The sequence below is a fragment of the Amphibalanus amphitrite genome, unplaced genomic scaffold (assembly GCF_019059575.1).
Source record: "Amphibalanus amphitrite isolate SeventyFive unplaced genomic scaffold, NRLGWU_Aamphi_draft 000827F_arrow, whole genome shotgun sequence".
NCBI classification, from domain to species: domain Eukaryota; kingdom Metazoa; phylum Arthropoda; class Thecostraca; order Balanomorpha; family Balanidae; genus Amphibalanus; species Amphibalanus amphitrite.
This window is the reverse complement of record NW_024882321.1, coordinates 170,541-188,663: the sequence shown is the minus strand read 5'-3', so window position 1 is coordinate 188,663 and position 18,123 is coordinate 170,541. Positions and strand designations below refer to the sequence as shown.

The 18,123-nt window shown below is 53.7% G+C and overlaps 2 protein-coding genes across 3 annotated transcripts in view; one reads left to right on the top strand and one right to left on the bottom strand.

The window, feature by feature from the left end:
* Window positions 1-96: 96 nt before the first annotated feature.
* LOC122366732 (SUMO-activating enzyme subunit 2-like) lies at window positions 97-9,458 on the top strand. 2 transcript variants are annotated; one of them, XM_043339267.1, is made up of 12 exons: window positions 97-477; window positions 902-1,056; window positions 2,255-2,408; window positions 2,898-3,031; window positions 3,364-3,431; window positions 3,683-3,904; window positions 4,795-5,046; window positions 6,897-7,009; window positions 7,375-7,476; window positions 7,776-8,032; window positions 8,394-8,545; window positions 8,720-9,458. In XM_043339267.1, exons 1-12 carry the CDS (start codon window positions 337-339, stop codon window positions 8,935-8,937), a joined length of 1,968 nt encoding a protein of 655 aa, XP_043195202.1. In that variant the 5' UTR covers window positions 97-336; the 3' UTR covers window positions 8,938-9,458. The 2 variants fall into 2 exon arrangements, with proteins under 2 accessions (XP_043195202.1, XP_043195203.1); XM_043339268.1 differs by having other exon boundaries at window positions 155-210; window positions 8,720-9,457.
* Window positions 9,446-18,123, bottom strand: part of LOC122366731 (protein MTSS 2-like) — a 70,075-nt gene continuing 61,397 nt past the window's right edge. The window contains exons 9-15 of the mRNA XM_043339265.1: window positions 15,670-15,777; window positions 14,388-14,823; window positions 13,686-13,934; window positions 13,239-13,366; window positions 12,544-12,625; window positions 11,838-11,930; window positions 9,446-11,231 (exon numbers count right to left, since the gene is read on the bottom strand). Of these exons, the coding sequence (XP_043195200.1) occupies window positions 10,777-11,231; window positions 11,838-11,930; window positions 12,544-12,625; window positions 13,239-13,366; window positions 13,686-13,934; window positions 14,388-14,823; window positions 15,670-15,777 (1,551 nt within the window). The 3' untranslated portion in view covers window positions 9,446-10,776. The remainder of the gene's footprint in view (window positions 11,232-11,837; window positions 11,931-12,543; window positions 12,626-13,238; window positions 13,367-13,685; window positions 13,935-14,387; window positions 14,824-15,669; window positions 15,778-18,123) is intronic.

Here is an 18,123-nt window from a genome sequence, read left to right as displayed (position 1 = left end):
AAATTTACTTTTCAGACACTATTGCATACTAGCGATCTTCACTAGCGACTTTACAGGAACACGTAAAGCCGATTAGTCATACTCATGACGTCATTTATCTGTATTTATTCTTAATTAGTTTCATATTTATCATTCGATTGATTGTCGTGTTTCTGTGCCGGTGGCTGAATGCATAGGATACGCCGTTCGCCTATTATAGATTGTGATTTTGTGTGTTTTTGATTTGTATATGCCCTCTCATGAGTGTATCTTTGCTGGACAAGGACCGACAAGTGACAAATAGCAGGACTTGAAGTTGTATAATACAGAACTGAAATTGGAAGAATTTTATCGACTATGGAGGGTCCTGCTGATATTTTACCTTCCACTTTGAAGAAGTCTGTCATCGACGCAAAACTTTTACTAGTTGGGGCTGGGGGAATCGGCTGTGAAGTTCTAAAGAACCTGGTTCTTTCAGGTTTCAAAAATATTGAAGTAGTAAGTGTGCTTGATAGCCTTAACTGAGATAACCGTAGATTGCAAGGCATGACAATGTAAATAATTTTGACTAGGTCCTGTCAGTGTGATTGCCCTCGGCTGGTACATGGTGTGGTGTGGATTTGCTTCCACTGTGGCACGGCGCTGGTTTTATTCTTTAAGTTGTGTCATGTGTGGGCTCTATTGTGGTACAGCTCTGAACTTGACCGTGGATTACCAGTTTGGCTTGGTTCAGTTTTCATTGATCATGTATCTATTGATTGTATGTATATTTTTATTGATCATGTATTGATCATGTATTGATCAGTATGGGGGAGGCACAGACACAACCTTTCAATTTCCAGTTTTCACCAGTCACCACCCAGGACATTATTTAGCCATTTTCTTGACTTACTCCTCCATTCACATTCAAACTTTGTTTCAGATTGATCTGGACACCATTGACGTGAGCAACCTGAACAGGCAGTTTCTGTTCCAAAGGCAGCATGTCGGCAAGTCCAAGGCCAAGGTGGCCTGTGAGGCCGCTCTGGGCTTCAACCCATCCGTCACCCTCAAGGCTCACCATGACAGCATCATGAGGTATGGTGGAGCCCGACTGGAAAAAATGCCTCCACTACGCTGAAGCTCTCGGCGGAGGTGATGCGCTGAAATTTCGGCTCAAGGGTTTATGCGCCGAAATTATTTTACCAAGCCATGCTTGATGCGCCAAAAATTTTCAAGGCTTACTGATGGCTGCAGGCTGTAGCCACGCACTTTTCGTCGAGGGGGGGGGGGCTGGCGTGTGTGTGTGACTGTCTTCCAGTGACTACTGTCTACAGACGGTTGTTGGCACCGTCGACGGGATCGGGCAGACAAAAGACATCAGCAGGCCATGCGGGACCGAGCACCAGGGTTCGCTATCACAAAATCTCCTGACTCACAAACTCACTGGCATGTTCCATAACGTAACCTTTATTTTGTTGCCCGGCTCTGATCAGCAGTAGTGCCCAGCCGGTGACTGACGCCTGACGGGGCCTACAACAGGGCATGGTGCAAGCACGGCCGATGGGATCGGGCAGATACCAGGCCACGCGGGACCGATTGCCAGCGTCCGCTCACAAACCACACGCCGGAAATACAGGAATCACAACGGTCAATACGCACACGATAGCATACGTTATCTGAACTAGGGGATCCGACAATCCATAACCTCACTCTGGACCGGTGAACTGTTCCCGCCGTGGGAGAGTCGCAATCAGGTTCACTGAACATGACTTAAATACCCTGAGACGAACACGAGACAAGATAAGTGATATTTAATATGTTTAACTCCCGAAGACATTTAACCCTCGCCGGCCGAAGGGGGGTTGGTGCCACCCCCCGGACGTTTTTTTTTCGCGATTTACGCCGAAGTACGCCGAAAATTTCGGCGCACGCCGTCGAGTTACGCCGAAGTACGCCGAAAATTTTCGGCGCAAACGCCCAACTACGCTCGAGTTCTCGACGAAAGCGTGCATTTTTTCCAGTCGGGTGGTGGAGGTTAGCGTGGTGTTGCAGTCCTCTGACTGTGGTCTGCAATGCATCTGTTATCAAAATGAGAACACTAAATGGCACATAACTCATGAATATAAACCTGAAAAAGAACTCAAGTTCACTGTTTAAAACTAAAACAGTTTAAATACACTTTTTACTGCTCTTCTGCTTTACTTTTCCTTGACGACTTGATGACAGGTGTCGGTTGTGGCCTTCTATTCGTTTAGTGCACCCTATGCAAATGATGCTATTTTCTCCCCGCCAGTCAGGAGTACGGCGTCAACTTCTTCAAGGGCTTCACGCTGGTGCTGAACGCGCTGGATAACCGGGCGGCTCGGAACCACGTGAACCGGATGTGTCTGGCGGCGCAGGTGCCGCTGGTGGAGAGCGGTACGGCCGGCTACCTCGGACAGGTCACGGTCAGTATCAGGTTGTCCAGGTCACGGTCAGTAGGGGTCAGTGGGCGGGGGGGGGGGGGTAAGCGGCACGGCCGGCTACCTCGGACAGGTCACGGTCAGTAGGGGCCTAGGGGGACGGGGGGCGGGGTCATAGCGAAACAGCCGGCTTCCTCGGACAGGTCACGGTCAGTGGGCCGGGCGTGGGTCATTGGGGGGGGGGGGGAGGAGGGGTCAGAGCTGTAAGGCCGGCTACCTCGAACAGCTACCTTAATTCTGCTGTAAAGAATCCTTAATAAGATGGCAGAATATTTCAGAGCTTTATCAGTGCACTCTGTGCAAGAAACTCTGCTGCCTTTATGGGTTCTGCGTTCGTCAATCAGTTGATGTGAAAATTTTAAGTTTAAGTTAGAAAATCGAAGCGGGCATCTGCAGTGGTTAAAAGTGTCATGATTTGTGTATTGGTGGGTGCTTTGTTCGCATACTGCCCTCACCTGACGTCATTAACGGCAGGTGATTAAGCGCGGTGTGACCGAGTGCTACGAGTGCCAGCCGAAGCCGGCGCAGAAGACGTTCCCGGGCTGCACGATCCGTAACACGCCCTCGGAGCCCATCCACTGCATCGTCTGGGCCAAACACCTCTTCAAGTGAGTCGGGGACACACTCGAATAGGAGCGTGCTGGGCTCTAAAGACACCGGGACTCGCCTCAATGTGGGTGTTGTTTGAAATTGTGATTTATCGTTACAAAGTGAAATTTTGCGATTTGGAGACCATGACGTTGGAGCCATGATTGAAGTTGTGTTCTGAAATACGGTAGATAGTCTGGCCTAAGTCGAGAATACCTATGCTTGAATTTTGATTGACACTACCATTGACCGTATTTCATAACGACACGCCTCGTGAAGCTGTAGTGGTTTTGTCACGCCACGCGTTCTCACGCACGGTGACATCATAGTGACGTGTTTCTGTCGTTTTCAGTCAGCTGTTTGGCGAGGCGGACCCGGACGAGGACGTATCCCCGGACACCGCCGATCCCGAGCTGACAGGTGGGTGCCGGGTGACTGGGCAGATGACACGGGGCGGAAAAACTTTGCTCGGACGTGCTGTCATCTCTGCATCTCTGGGGGAGGGGGGAGGTATCCTAAATAAAAAGATGTTCTGACGGAATAAACAATGCTATTCCGCTATTATAACTTCTGAAAGAGGAGGGTCGACCAACCATCCATAAACCGAAGGTCATTTTGCCTTAAACACATCAGTAACCTACACTCTGCCCTCCACTCGCCTCTACTTTCAGGTGACGCGGCCGGCTCGGCGGCTCTCTCCGAACCCGCCCGCGAGGACGGTAATGTGGAGCGGGTCTCCACGCGTGGCTGGGCGGCGCAGAATGACTACGAGCCGCGCAAACTGTTCCGCAAGCTGTTCAATGACGATATCCGCTACCTGCTGACGATGGACAAACTGTGGCAGAAGAGGCGGCCGCCCACGCCGCTCGACTGGGACACTCTACCTGACGCAGGTGAGGAGATTTAGGGACTTAGTGGGAGGGGAGGTTAGATTGAGGTATTTGTGAGATGAGACTGTGTGAGGGAGTTGGTTGTAGCGAGGTGTAATGAGGTGCTTAGGCAGTATTATCTCGATATGTACCGGTAGGTAGTACCTATGTAATGGTCAAATATGGATTGTAGAATGAAGTGAAATTCAGCTCATATTTAGACATTGATGTTTATGGCGGGTCGCAATCTGTGTTGTGTCTACTTTCCTGTTCTCTCGAGCGTTTCGTTTAAAGGGACCCTCCCACCTTAACATTAGATTTGAGTTGAGATAGCCAAAATGGGGTCCCTGGCTCACAATTACCGGTTTCGGCACTCACAACATCGAGAAATGCCTTAAATCAGAAATATTGAATTTCAAAATTGCAGCATTTTGATTCAGAGGGGCAATGGTTAGGAATACCCCTCTGAATGTGTGACGTCAGCGCATATATCTAACGATTTTTAAATGTTTGACTAAAACGTTTTGTAGCACGCGGTGGTATATGCTATTTGCGCGCAACATCTGCCGCAAACGCCGCACTTCTAAAATAAAGTCGCTAGAAACAGCGGAGATCCCAAAAAAGTAAGCAAAAGGAAAAGTCTAATATCTTGAAAACCGGTGAATATTTTTCGGTGAAATTTGGTAGATATTCGTTTTCGCTCTTTCTGAACCTAGCGACATCACTTTCATGCCAATTCATAAACTTTTTTGAAGGTGGGAGGGTACCTTTAATTGAGCTTTGTGCTCTCGGTTACCAGTAGTTCCAAGAGAAGAATATAGATCAGGCTGAAGGTAATCGAGTGTACTGAGTCATCAGTCAGCAGCAGCAGATAACACCAGTCCCCCCCCCCCCCCCCCCGCCATCCGTTGCAGTGGCCGGCAGCAGCAGCAGCTCGGCCGCCGACTCGTCCCTCTCGGACCAGCGTCTGTGGCCGCCGGCCGAGTGTGCTGCCGTCCTGGAGCGCGCCGTCGGCCGGCTCAAGGAGCAGCTGGCCGCGCGGCCCGACGGCGACCATCTGGTCTGGGATAAGGACGACGAGAACGGCATGGACTTTGTGGCGGCCTGCGCCAACCTGCGCGCACACTGCTTCGGCATCCGGCTCAACACGCGCTTCACCATCAAATGTGAGTGGGGGTGGAACGGCAGTTAGGAGGGACTGCAGCAGAGCTGGGCATTGCGCAACTTAAGTCCGCAACTCCGCAACTCCGCAACTTGCGGACTACCCTCTTGGTAGCGGAGTTACGGATCGGCTACCGAGCCCAAAAAAGTTGCGAAGTTGCGAGTTGCGGAAGCGAAAAATTCTAAAGCGCAACCGCTACCGGGGCCGCCACCGCTGGTGGGGGCGCCACTGTACTCTTTGCACTCCACTGCACACTGCACGTGTTTCCAGGCTAGTTTTTGAAGCTGATTTCGAATTTAATGACCGTTTGAACATTTACGAAGTAGTTTTAGTGCCTTAGTAACATGTTACGAGGCTTTCAGTGGTGGTTGACACTGGATAGGCGGTAGGACGCCTACTGGTTGACCTGACCTGACCTGACCCGACCAGGCCCAAATGCATGAAGACGTCCTCTTTGATCAAAACCAACATGAAATTTGTTATCAGCGCCCCCCCCCCAAAAAAAAGCATAAAAGCTTCACTTTACGAAGTTCTAGCAGGTCCGATTTTCCCGACTTTTGGGTCATTGACCTGACCTGGAAGGTCAACCAATGACCTATGACCTTAAAATTGGGTATCATCGGCTTCCTCTCGTCACGGGCAACACGCTCGTTTTTTCCCCGCGAAGCTCTAGCTCGATCAGGGGCCGAACGGCAGGGGGGGGAGGGGGTCCAACCGACGTACACGTTAGACGCTGTAAAACACCGCACACAGCGAGGGTTAAGTCAAATTTTATGGTCGCCAGCACGGGGCCGGGGGCGGGGGGGGGGGTGTTTGGACACCCCTCCGTAAGGTTTTCCGCAAATATATAAAAAAGGCGGCGGCAACGCGGCTGTTTTCGACACTGCTATTAACACATCCTTTCTACACATTGTATCAACATGTCAGACCCAGGTCACCTCAGGTCAGGTCACCAGGTCAAGTCAAGGGACCCAATCTCCGAAAAAATTAAACACCCGCCCTAGCAATACAGGGCAATATAGCAATATAGATACACCTATTGACCGATCACTTTGAAACTGTCTGCATATGACAAGGGTAACAAGATATAGGTACAAAGTGTATTGTCTCATATTTTTTTATATTTGTGACTTAAGGTAAGGTCAACTGTGTGACCTCTCCATTATAAGTCAATGGGAGAAAATACGACTCGTCCGGATTTGCGGCAAAATGATCCCAAACAATTAAAACATGCAAAGAGTAGCACTGGCATGTCATTTACGTCGACTGGTGTCGCAATGACTTGCGCATTGAGCATTATAGGTCACGTGACGTCATCAAAGGTCACCAACAGTCAGGTCACCAACAGAGGTCAACCAAAGGTACTACCTGTCAGACATAACACTGCACTTCAGGACTAAAACTGATAAAACATAGGAACCTAATAGAGGTTGGTAGCGGAGTTGCGGAGTTGCGGAGTTGCGAGTTGCGGTTTTACGATCTGCAAAATAGTTTCGGAGTTGCGATTGCGCTTTGGGTACCTTAGGTTGCGGAAGGTAGCGGTAGCGGTTTCCAAATTTCGGTAGCGATGCCCACCTCTGGACTGCAGTGTAGCGAATGAAAAGGAGAGGGAGGAAGGGGTACAGCCTTGTGACGTAAGGAAGAGGTGTGTTTGATGAAAGGTGTCAGAGGAAAGTTTTCTGAGCCCGAAACGTTGGTGGTATCTGTAATGAAGGAAGTGGTTAAAGGGGATTGACAGCAACCCAAGCGGCCCAAACCCTGAATGCTCAAGTCGCCACCGCCTAGAAGGCGGAAATAGTGACCTCAGTGTAATCCCTTGACCCCTAAACTAACTTTTCCCACGGCTGCCGTCAGCGATGGCCGGCAACATCATCCCTGCGATCGCCACCACCAACGCCATCATCGCTGCCATGGTGGTGTTCGAGGCCTTCAAACTGCTCGAGGGACGGCTGGACGACTGCAAAACGGTACCTACCGGTGGGGGATGGACGCGGACGGGGGAGACAGGGCGGCTAGGAGGGGCATTATTTTTTTAATGGAGAGGAAGGAGGGAGGTTGGATAGGGTGTAAATCGTCCCGTGTTATTCGAGCTGGGGGCTGGGGCACGCTTGTACGCTTTGGTAATTGACGATTCACAAGAGATGAATCTTATTTTTACGTTTCTTTGTTCAGAATCAGCCACAGACACAGATAATCAGCCTTTAATGGCCCCTGAGCTGGCTCTGACTACATAAATACAGCCTACTCTGACTGCTGACCGCATTCACAGTTGACCCGCCATGACTTTCCGGTTGACCCACGTCTGACCTGGGCCTGCCATCCACGCCGCCAGGTGTACCTGAACCGGCAACCCAACGCCAGGAAACGGCTGCTCGTACCCTGTGTGCTGGAGAAGCCCAACCCCAAGTGCTACGTCTGCGCTGAGAAACCGGAGGTAGGACTATTCGGAAAAGCCCGAATGAAGCTGTCTAGACCGATGTAGCGTTGAGTCTGACGTGTCTTGTGTATTTTTTTGCTAGAATTTTATCGCTAGAATCGATGGCATGTTGACGTACAGAGTTAAAGAGACGGAGAGGAAACACCCACCATTGCTCAATAGGGAGTCTAGCTGAATGTAATCGATAGAAACAGAACAGATGCCACGTACACAGCTCAACTACCAGCAGCTACTACCTAGATCTATGTAGACCGTAATTATTCTGCATTGTCTGACACCCCCCCCCCCATCTGCAGGTAACCGTGCGTCTGGACGTGAGTCAGATGAAGCTACAGGCGGTGGAGGAGCGGGTGCTGAAGGCGGCGCTGAACATGGTGGCTCCCGACGCGGAGCTGCTGGACGGCCGGGGCACCATCCTCATCTCGTCAGAGGAGGGAGAGACGGCCGCCAACGCGCCGCGCACTCTGGCCGAGCTCGGCGTCAGGGACGGCGCCCGCCTGCGCTGTGACGACTTCCTGCAAAACTACGAGCTCATTGTCAATATCGTCAACAGGTGAGTGGGTTAAGAGAAGGGAGGGTGTTATGTATCTAGCAAGACTTAGGCTTTATGACTGATCAGTTGGCCCTGAAAGTTCTCGCTCATGGATGAAACAAAATGTCACGAAGGCCTCCTATATGCATTTGTATTTTGCAGGCTTAATTATAAGTGCAATATTAGCCGCGTAATGATTGTCATTTTTTCCTCGTGGAGTTAATATGTGTATAATATCGCTTAGCATCACAGCCTACATTCACGGCATACTATATATTTAACTTTGTACTGTCTAGACTTGTCCGGCGTGTTTTCTACCCTCATTATGCACCAAACAGTGTGCTTCAGCCGTCTAACACCTCCCTCTTCCCACTCCACGCAGCACGGATCTGCCGGACGGCCAGGAGTTTGAGGTGGTGGGCGACGCCAGCCAGCTGCAGCCCGCCGCCCCCGCCCCCGCCGACGGCGAGGCGGGTCCTTCGTCGGCGGACGCCGGCGGCTCGGCGGCAGCCAACGGTAGCGGCAACGGCGCCGGTGAGTCTTGGGATAGGACGTGACAGGGGTGGGTACGTCGTTCATTGTATTCTGAATTGCTCACATGTTTCATAATCCATTACAAATCGCCTTTCCGCTCTTTGGTCGTCATTATTGCCGTAATTACTGAACTATCTCACGTATGTCATCTGACCTCCTCTTTCTCCATTGCAGGGAAAGCAACAACCACGGTGGACGATGACGACGACCTGGTGTGTCTATCCGAGGGCGAGGACGGGACCGGTACGGACGGGGAGGTCCCCACCGCCACCACTACCACCGTGGGAACGCCCGCCTCCAAACGACCGGCTCAGTCCGACCAGGGCACTCCGCCGGCCAAGAAACGCCGCGCCCTCAGCGGGTCAGAGTCGCCGGAGGTGATCGAACTTTAGTGAGAATTCTTGACGCTGACCGGGCGTGTGAGGCGGAGCGGTACATGTGTCTGTGTCGAGAGAGGTGGTGACCGTACAAGGGAGAGAGAAGAAGGAGGCATTGAGAAGGTTCATTAGAAGAGAGGATGTTCATGAAGCTCACACGGGATGAAAGTACGTCCACCCGGCTCTGTCATCGTAAGATTGGGACATGTTACATCGTTTCTGCATAGTAATGTGACTACGTTACAAAACCAGAACTGGTTGCCTCCTAGACCTCTGTATGTTACCAGCAGCTGACGATTCGATACTTTCCATCTTCAGTGGAAGATAGTCCATCGGTGAGTCCAAGCCGTTTCGACACTGAGAACAAAGTCTGCTGGTACCGCCCTGGATGGACCAAACGCCGTCCCTGCGGCGGCTCCCTGTTCTGTGTGTAGCGAGGCGTTGTGTTCCTCTCGCTCGTTTACCTCGAGCCCATTTCTGTGCCGTCTTACCACACTTCCCACAGACGCCAAACAGAATACACTTTTGTATATAAGTGGTTGTATTGTCCAGTATGTACAGACAATGCCTGCGAGATTCTGTCGCGCCGCGTCCAATGGATATACCCGGCTTCAGTTACATAGTCTCCGCGCGTCCGGAGCCCGGCGGCGCGCCACCCGCCGTTGGCGCCGAATCTCCACGGAGTCCGCTCGGTTACACGGTTCGAGCGCCACGTCTCCCACACAGCTCACTCGCTCAACCGGCGCGCGCAAAACACAGACACAGTAAGCGCGCCACTGAAGCCTCCAGAGATTAATTATATAACAGAACCTTTATACAGGCAGCACTGCGCGAGCCACAATACAACAAAACCAACGAGGAGAAATAGACAATAAACGATTTATCCGACCGACTAGAACCCAGTTAACGACTCAACAACGAGCGGCATCAGTCACACGTGGCACGTTCCGTCCGATACAATGTCTTGGAGCTGGGTGAGCCGTGTTAGTACATGCACTCAGTCCTGTTCCCGCTCGATAAATACAGCAGAGCACATTTGGTCAGCTCCAGGCGTGGCCACTGGTGTTGTAGGGACTTTACTCCGTGGCTGTGACCAGCTGTCATTAATATTCCCTACCGTTTAGATCTCAGCCTGTCGGTACAGCTCTCACACGAGCGGCCTAGATTGTGGCGGAGTTGGTTACATTTTACCCCATATCCAGCACATTTCCGAGTCGCGGTGCCTAGCCCTTTTCGATCATCACCCGAACAATAACACGCTCCGCACCAATTCCGCAGCCGCCGCGGAACATCAGCGAACGTCACAATAACATCAGACACATCACATCACGACGTCGGCGCCGGCGGCAGTCTCTCGCTCTCTTACGCACACCACGCATTCCCCGTACAAAACGCGCGACAACACAGTACAGACGGCCGGTCAGCGTTCCTGAGTCGGTTGTTGGCCCTCCGAGGTCCGCACAGGGGCCCTCGGGGGCCGGCCAGGGTCTATGGACACCCCGGGGCCCTCGGGTGCCGGCCAGGGGTCTATCGGACACCCTTGGGATCTTGGGGGCATCCAAGGGCCTATTGATCATTCCGGGGCCTCACAGGACCCATGGCGCCTATCCAGCGCACGGAGAGCTCGCAGTATCCACATGGCCAGACGGGGCCATCGAGGGGTCTATCTAAACACCAAGGTGCTGCACAAGGTCCCCTCAAGCTCCCAGGGGCCCTCTGGCCATCCAGGGTCTGTAAAGGGGCTCGCGGGCGAGCCAGGGGCCTATCAGACACCCGGGGGCCCCACTGGACCCCAGGGCCCGCGGCGGTGGCTGTGCCGGGCGCGGTGATATTCGAACCCCGTACCCTGACCGCTCAGGAGCGGAACACGGGCACCTGGCGGTCCGCCGCCGCCGCCGCCGCCGCGGTCTGTCGGAGCTCCCCTCCGCGCCGGATCTGGTCCATCATAGAGTGTCTCTGCCTCTGCTGACCATCCCCGGCCGAGAACGAACCCAGACGCAGCAGCGGCGACGCGCCCACCCCGCCGTCCGCGAACCCGCCGGGGACCGGCACCCCGCCCAGGGCGACCCCGACCCCGCCGGCGGCGTTATACTGCGGCGGGGCGCTCCCTGCCGCGGGGGAGGCCGCCGCGGCGCCGCTGAACCCGGTCGGACAGGCCGGCCGGTGCTGCACGGCGTTCAGGGAGCGCACTGTCTCAGAGACGCTGCGCTGGGGCCGCCAGTTGGCAGAGTGGCGGCGGACGGGTGGCGGCGGCCGCTGCGTCTGAGAGTGACACCGACGCAGGCCCGGCGGGGGCAACGAGTCCGGGTCTGGAACAGCGGCACGGGGAGTCAATGCTACGGCGCGGAGGGAGGGGAGAGGTAGGTACGATTGAGAGAGGAGGTAGGACGGTAGTGATGGCGCGACGGGCACGTCAGCGTCCGGACGGCTGAGGGGAGGCCGGTGTGTCAGTGTCAAAGGAAGGAGGGAACCCAGCCCAGCTTCAAAAGAAGAGGCCGAGAGGGAAATTCAGGTAGGAGTAGGACGGCAACTCAGAAGTCGGGCGCCTTCCGATTCAGAGAGAGGGGTGACAGGGAAGCGCAGGGACGGTTGCGGACCGACGGTATTACAGTTGAGGTGATCCGTGGCTGGACGGCTCTATAAAGTTCGCCTGTCGAGACCAGATGCTTAATGTTAGAGATTAAGACACATTACTGTAAATTCGTTCAATTAAATAGTGGCGCGATGAAAGCACAGCAAATCGATTAAAATGAGCATGAATAGCACATCAATTAAAAACACAAATTGATTCGACCTTGGATTGATTTAGCATGCATGCATACACATTACTACAAATAGGAAACGCGTGTCGCACATGCTGATCGCCCTGCCGTCTTACATCTGCAGCACGCAGAACTAATGTTTCTATCTCTCACCTGCCGGCGCCGCCACCGAGACGGGTCGCCCCCTCTGCTCCTCCGAGACGTCGCAAAAGTTGTTTAGCACAAAATCAGGCGGCGGCGGAAAGGCTGGACCAAAAGAAGCGGACCGATCAGGGCTCAGACGGGCAGACTAGGCCGGCGGGGGTGGCGACTAAGGGGGCGAGTGCCCCCGCTAGGCGGGCCGGACATATAACACGGAGCACCACTGACGGCGACACGGGGAGAGCGGCATGCACAACTGAGGAGTTCGGACACACTGCCGATCGCACCCGCTCACTCTATCAGACACCCGCACACGAATATGTCTCCCTAGTGGGCTAAATAACGGCAAACAATGTGCTACCCATCCATATCAACCGCGGGGCTATATTCTGGACTATTCTACATATATGCAGATTCGTAAAATGTTCTGTGCATGTAAAAGATCAGCAAAGCATACAATAATTAAAATCTGAGCCTACAGCACCAGCCACACCACTCTTTCAAACACTCCCAACCTTCTCACACACAGTACCAAACAACATCTAACATCAAAACACAAAACAAAGCCCGACTACACCAATGTAGCCAGCCTCTGAAAGCCAGTCAGACTGTGCTTTAGCTGTACAGGCGTTAACCCTCGGCCACCGTCCGGGGTACATGTGTCTCTATGTGCCATCTCATGCTTCTGACAGCGGTGGGCGGGTGGGGGCAGACGTACCGTCAGTGTGCGCAGCCGCCGGAGCCGTGTGGACGCTGCCGTATCCGCTGGAAGCCGAACCGTCACTCTCACATCGCTCAAACTGAGGAGAGAGAGAACGAAATAAGGGGGGGGTTAGAGGGGTCACGGTGAGGTTAGAGGCGGAGCAAGGAGGAAACTGGGGCTGCGCGCTCAATCAACGCATGGGAAAGTCATTTCGGTACTAGGGTACTAGAGCATAGGGTTAGGCCGAATACGAATTTTATGAACACTAGCATGCCCCTGCAAATCATTTTACGAGGGCCTTAAACAGCACTTCAGATAAAAAGACACTGTTGTTGGGGACTGTTGTCCTACCTCAGGCGGGCTGTAGCTGGTGGGTCTGGTGGGCTAATGTGCAGCCACGTGGGACAACATCCTACCTTAGGCGGGCTTTAGTTAGTGGGACAACATCCTACCTTAGGCGGGCTGTAGTTGGTGGGTGTGTTGGGATAATGTCCTACCTTTGGCGGACTGTAGTTCGTGGGATAATGTCCTACCTTTGGAGTTTGGGGGGCTGTAGTTAGTTGGTGGGCGTGGTTAGGGGCTGTTGCTGGGGCAATATCCTACCTTTGGCGGACTGTAGTTGGTAAGATAATGTCCTACCTTTGGCGGGCTGCAGCCAGGTGGGACAACATCCTAACCTTTGGCGGACTGTAGTTGGGACGATATCCTACCTTTGGCGGGCTGTAGTTGGTGGGTGTGGTGGGCGTCTCCGGCTCCGGCTCCGGGGTTGGGGTGGTGCAGTCCTCCTTCGGAGCCGTCACCAGCTCCGCCGTGTTGGCGTACACCGGCTGAGGCACCACTGTGGGCACCAACGACACCAGAGCGGTCAGCATATTGGTTAACGCACACACTAGCTGACAGCGTACACGCATAATACAAGGTTACATTGCAAGGTTGTATCAGGGTTGCCACTCATGTCATCGCGTCATGGAGAGGCAATGGAGATTGGTGGACTGATGACGGCTATTACAGACGATCTGAGAAACGGAGACCACATCACGCACTCACCCCTCCTCTCCCTCTATTTCAGTTAGCACTCACAACTCGTTTCGCATCTATCATCAAATCAACCAGACTCCCAACGACCCGTCGCCCCTTCCATCCCGCTCCCCACTCACACATATGCGGTACCGCCTGGTTAAAGTCGGGCAGCTGTACGGCGGCAGGACACGCGTAGTGGCTGTACACCTTCGCCTTGGGTTTGCCGCGGCTGCGCTCTGACTTCTGCGGCACGGGCGGCCGGCCGGGCGGCGGTGGACGCTCGGCGGCGCGGGCGGGGGCGGGGGCGGCGGCGGCGGCCGGCCGCGGAGGCAGGAAAGTCAGCGCGCCCAGAGGCGGGCGGTGGTGTACTCCGCCCCGCTCGTAGGCTGCGAACACAGAGAGGAGAGATTAGTGGAGTGTGGGGGCGGCTCGACATGCGGGGCAATAAGAAAACATACTGAGACTGAGAGGGCAGACCATCTGCGGCCTGCGAAACCACATACAGCCGTTGATGGGAACCATGTGTCGGATTTTTACATGAATGGGCAATGTCTGCGAGATGAACCGCCAGGCCAAGGCTACGCTGATGAGAATCATACCACTATTAAGACGTGAGATGGGGAACACAGCTCAGAGGCTGTAACGTTATGTAACCATAACAGCAGCCGTACCGGGCATAATTGGTCCGTCCATCACACAGGGCGCCTCGAAGGGTAACCGGGTTCTACAAGGTCACCGCCAGACATCACATTTCGTACTGCTGCACCCAGTTTACACCTACACGCCTGGGGCTGAACGAAGGCACATGACTACCAGCGCACACACAGACATACACCCACCTGTCGAGATGGTGTGCGGCCTCTCTGCCGGTGCCGCCGCCGGGGCCGGGGCGGGGGCGGGCGTGTCCTCCTCCTCCGGTGTCTCGGGCGCTGACGGCGGTGTGACTGGCCTCACAAACAGCGTGTCCTGGGAGGTGAACCCCGAGTCTCTGGACACGACGCTGGCCAGGCGCGGCGGCTGCACACCGGCCGCCGGAGGCGCCGCCTGGCTAAAGGAGCGGGGTCGGGACACCACCTGGCTGCCGGCGGAGGTGGCGGAGGCGGCCGCGGAGGCTCCGGAGGCCGCCGAGGCGCCGCCTGCCGAGCCACAGGAGTTGAGGCTGGCCACTGAGCAGACGGAGGACTTGCGGGAGCCCAGGGAGGAGCTGTGACAGGGCGAGCTCGGCGTGGAGTCGAGACGCCACGGCTCGCCGCCGCCCTTCAGGTCACAGATCACCTGCCGGGGGGAGCGGTAGGTCAGGTCAGGTCACAGATCACCTGCCGGGGAGAGGGGTAGGTCAGGTCAAGTCAGGTCACAAATTACCTGCTGGGGATGGGCGGGTAAGGTAAACATAGACGGGCAGCTCACGGTCCACAGAATATCCTGAATCCCCAGAAGAAGTCAAGCCATAAGTTATACTGTACAGGGTAGATGATGGATCGTCGGCCAAGGTACGCACTGAACATGATTTACATACCTATCAGATGCAAACCATGGTCTGACTTACGCAAACTTTGAAATTAAAACATCATCAATACTGCTCGATCTCCATAGCATACAGATGCGATCACATGATTGTACGTTGCATTACATAGTTATTATGCTCAGTGCTCGCATTACATTACGTTCTACAGCGTCAATAAGCCAGTGAGAACACCTCGCGTTGAGCGCATTATGAACATTCCATCCAATGCACCAAGCATGGCCTGGTAAATGCTGCCATACACCGACACCGTGCTACGTTCAATCATTCACAGCCCCGGGGACCTCCCATGGGAATCCCGGAAGCTTTACGGTGAAAATCGTGTAAATATCCCAGGCGACGCAGCAGCAAATGGGCCTTTTATGAAGCCACGATGGAAAGCTGCACATTTTAAGTGCCGTGCATTACGGGCCTATTATTTCACGTCGGGAGCGGGGCGCGTGGCGGGCGGACGGGAGGGAGGTGGTGGTCACTGGTAGGTACAGTTTTGAGTGCCTGTTTTACTGGGGATGGCACTGGTTACCTGTTGGCAGAGCGGGCGGACGGGAGGTGGTGGTAGGTACCGATTTTACATCTGAGTAAGTGGTATCGGTAGTTACCTGTTCTGACGCGGCCGGCAGTGAGAACGGGTCGGCAGTGTTCTGCTCCAGCTGACTGAGCACCTCCGACAGGTGAACCATCTCGCCCATCACGGCCACCTCGCCTTGCTGGGGGTAAAGAGGTCACAGTGAGGTCAGATAGAGGTCATATAGGGGTCATATAGGGTCATATAGGAGTCATATTAAACCATCTCGCCCATCACGGCCACCTCGCCTTGCTGGGGGTAAAGAGGTCACAGTGAGGTCAGATAGAGGTCACGGTGAGGTCAGACAGAGGTCATTCAGGGGTCTTATAGGGGTCATACAGAGTTCACAGAAATGGAACAAGCGGACTATACGATACAACACGGCCAAACACCTTGATGCAGGTTACGTAGAACGTAAGATGTGAAATGGATCTGCAGAGGACCGCACAGGTCTTAGGCAGCAAAGCTCGCCAATCAATTTACCAATGCTAAGAGCTGCAAGTTGTCTTCTTTGCATCATCTCATCTCCTTCGAAAAAGAGCTTCGTGTTAGAACTACCCGAACTTCATACCCTCAACTTCCCGGCGGCAGCTCACAAGAGTTCGAGGCGTGTGCTCTGACAACTTTTCCAATCGTCTCCGCTGTTGACGGCACATTTCGTCCCTGTGCTGAACAGGGTAACGGTCGGTGATGGGGTCTGTTCCTCAGACTTCGGGGCCGAATCAGTCCCGCTGGGATGAGATGATTGGTGATTGGTGTCGGGTGTCAAACTCGACAAATCTCGCAGGCAGGTGAGCTAAAGTTGAACGATTCCAAGGTGAGCGACCGTAAGGATGGCATTGGATGATATCTCAAAGGTGTGGCAATTAGATATCATTTCCTAGTTTTTCCAGATAAACATTCGGGCAAAGGGCACTGCCCTCCTGTTTGATGTAACGGCTATAGCATCATAAACACGTCGACTTCAGTTTATGAACGCAATGATGCAACATATCGCAGCGCGGGTGCGCCTGGACACCTATCATGACGGCGATATTGACACAAACAGTATGGACCGTTAGTACGGTATAAACAGCCGGTCATATCACTAACGGACGTCATGTGACCCGGTGCACCCGCTGCAGCGGTGCACCATGCTGACGACAGATCTCCAGGACCGCCACACTTTTGGGTTTCGTCGAAAAAGGAGTGCAAGGGGCGAGAGAGAGAGAGAGAGAGAGAGAGAGAGAGAGAGAGAGAGAGAGAGAGAGAGAGAGAGAGAGAGAGAGAGAGAGAGAGAGAGGAGAGAGGAGAGAGGGCTGAGGGCGAGAGCGAGAGGGAGGGGAGATTGAGAGCGAGTCGTCTCCGGCAGTCTTCTGAGACACTTCTGACAGCGGCTGTCTCCGCTCGGCGCCGAGGGTCCGGCTGAGAGCCCTCGACTCGGTCCGATGGGCTCCCCGGGGCCTGAGAGTAACTGCGGCAGATTGAAAATTTACGGCACACTCGAGACGCGCAGATGATCACTCCCAGATTCTGCCCCAGCTCTCGGAGCGCACATGATGGCATGGTTAAATTCCTTACCAGCCGGACTCTGATCTCCGTTTTTGGCTAAATTCAATCACTGATGGAATAATATCGGTAGAGAAACGAATAAATTCGAATATATAGGAACATAAGTCGTAAATGGATCATGCCATTGAGCCCGAACTACTAATTGAATTCTTAGTTTAGCCGACCTAATCTTTGTCTCAATAAAAGGTCACGATTCACTCCCAGCCCAGCTCAGCTAATCACATAGAGGCTCCAGACCAGCCCAGAGGTCTTATCGATTAAATTCCATCCATCGACATCCATCAGCCGTCTTTCGAGGAAAAAAAAACACATTCTCTGGTCGAAGCTTCTCTGATCATCTGAGCCCACACCAACGCACACATTGGCATTACTGTCGCTAATCCCTTCCTACCCCTTCGCTTTCAACATATCCGCCATATATTATTCCATATCACACATACTCGAAACATCATAGACCTGTCAATCGAGTAAGTACCTACTCTCTTATAGCTACCACTACCCGCCCGCCATGGACAGGCCCCCGAGTAGCGACAGACGGACGGCCAGTGGCCATTCAGAGCTCTCCATTATCCAGAATGTCGGTCGATGTGGCTCAGTATTCTGGGAGCCAGAATGGACGGCCGGATCAGGTTAGGTGGGCTGGGCTGGTCAGGTGGGCTGTATAGGCCGGACTGACCGGCAGGAGTGGGTTGGGTCAATTAAGGTTGGCTTGGTTGGAGTCGGCTGGGTCGGGTGCGACGGGTGGGTTGGATAAGACAGCTACCGGGTTAGTACCTAGCGCTGTACGCAGGCGGAATACGGATCAGATAGACACAAAAATCCGGATAATAAACAGCACTTATGACAGCCCAGATGAACGGATGATACCATGAAGCATGTCGATGTCATCAAGAGCGATTTGGGTGTGAAGCGATCATGGTCGACATGGTCTGCAGAT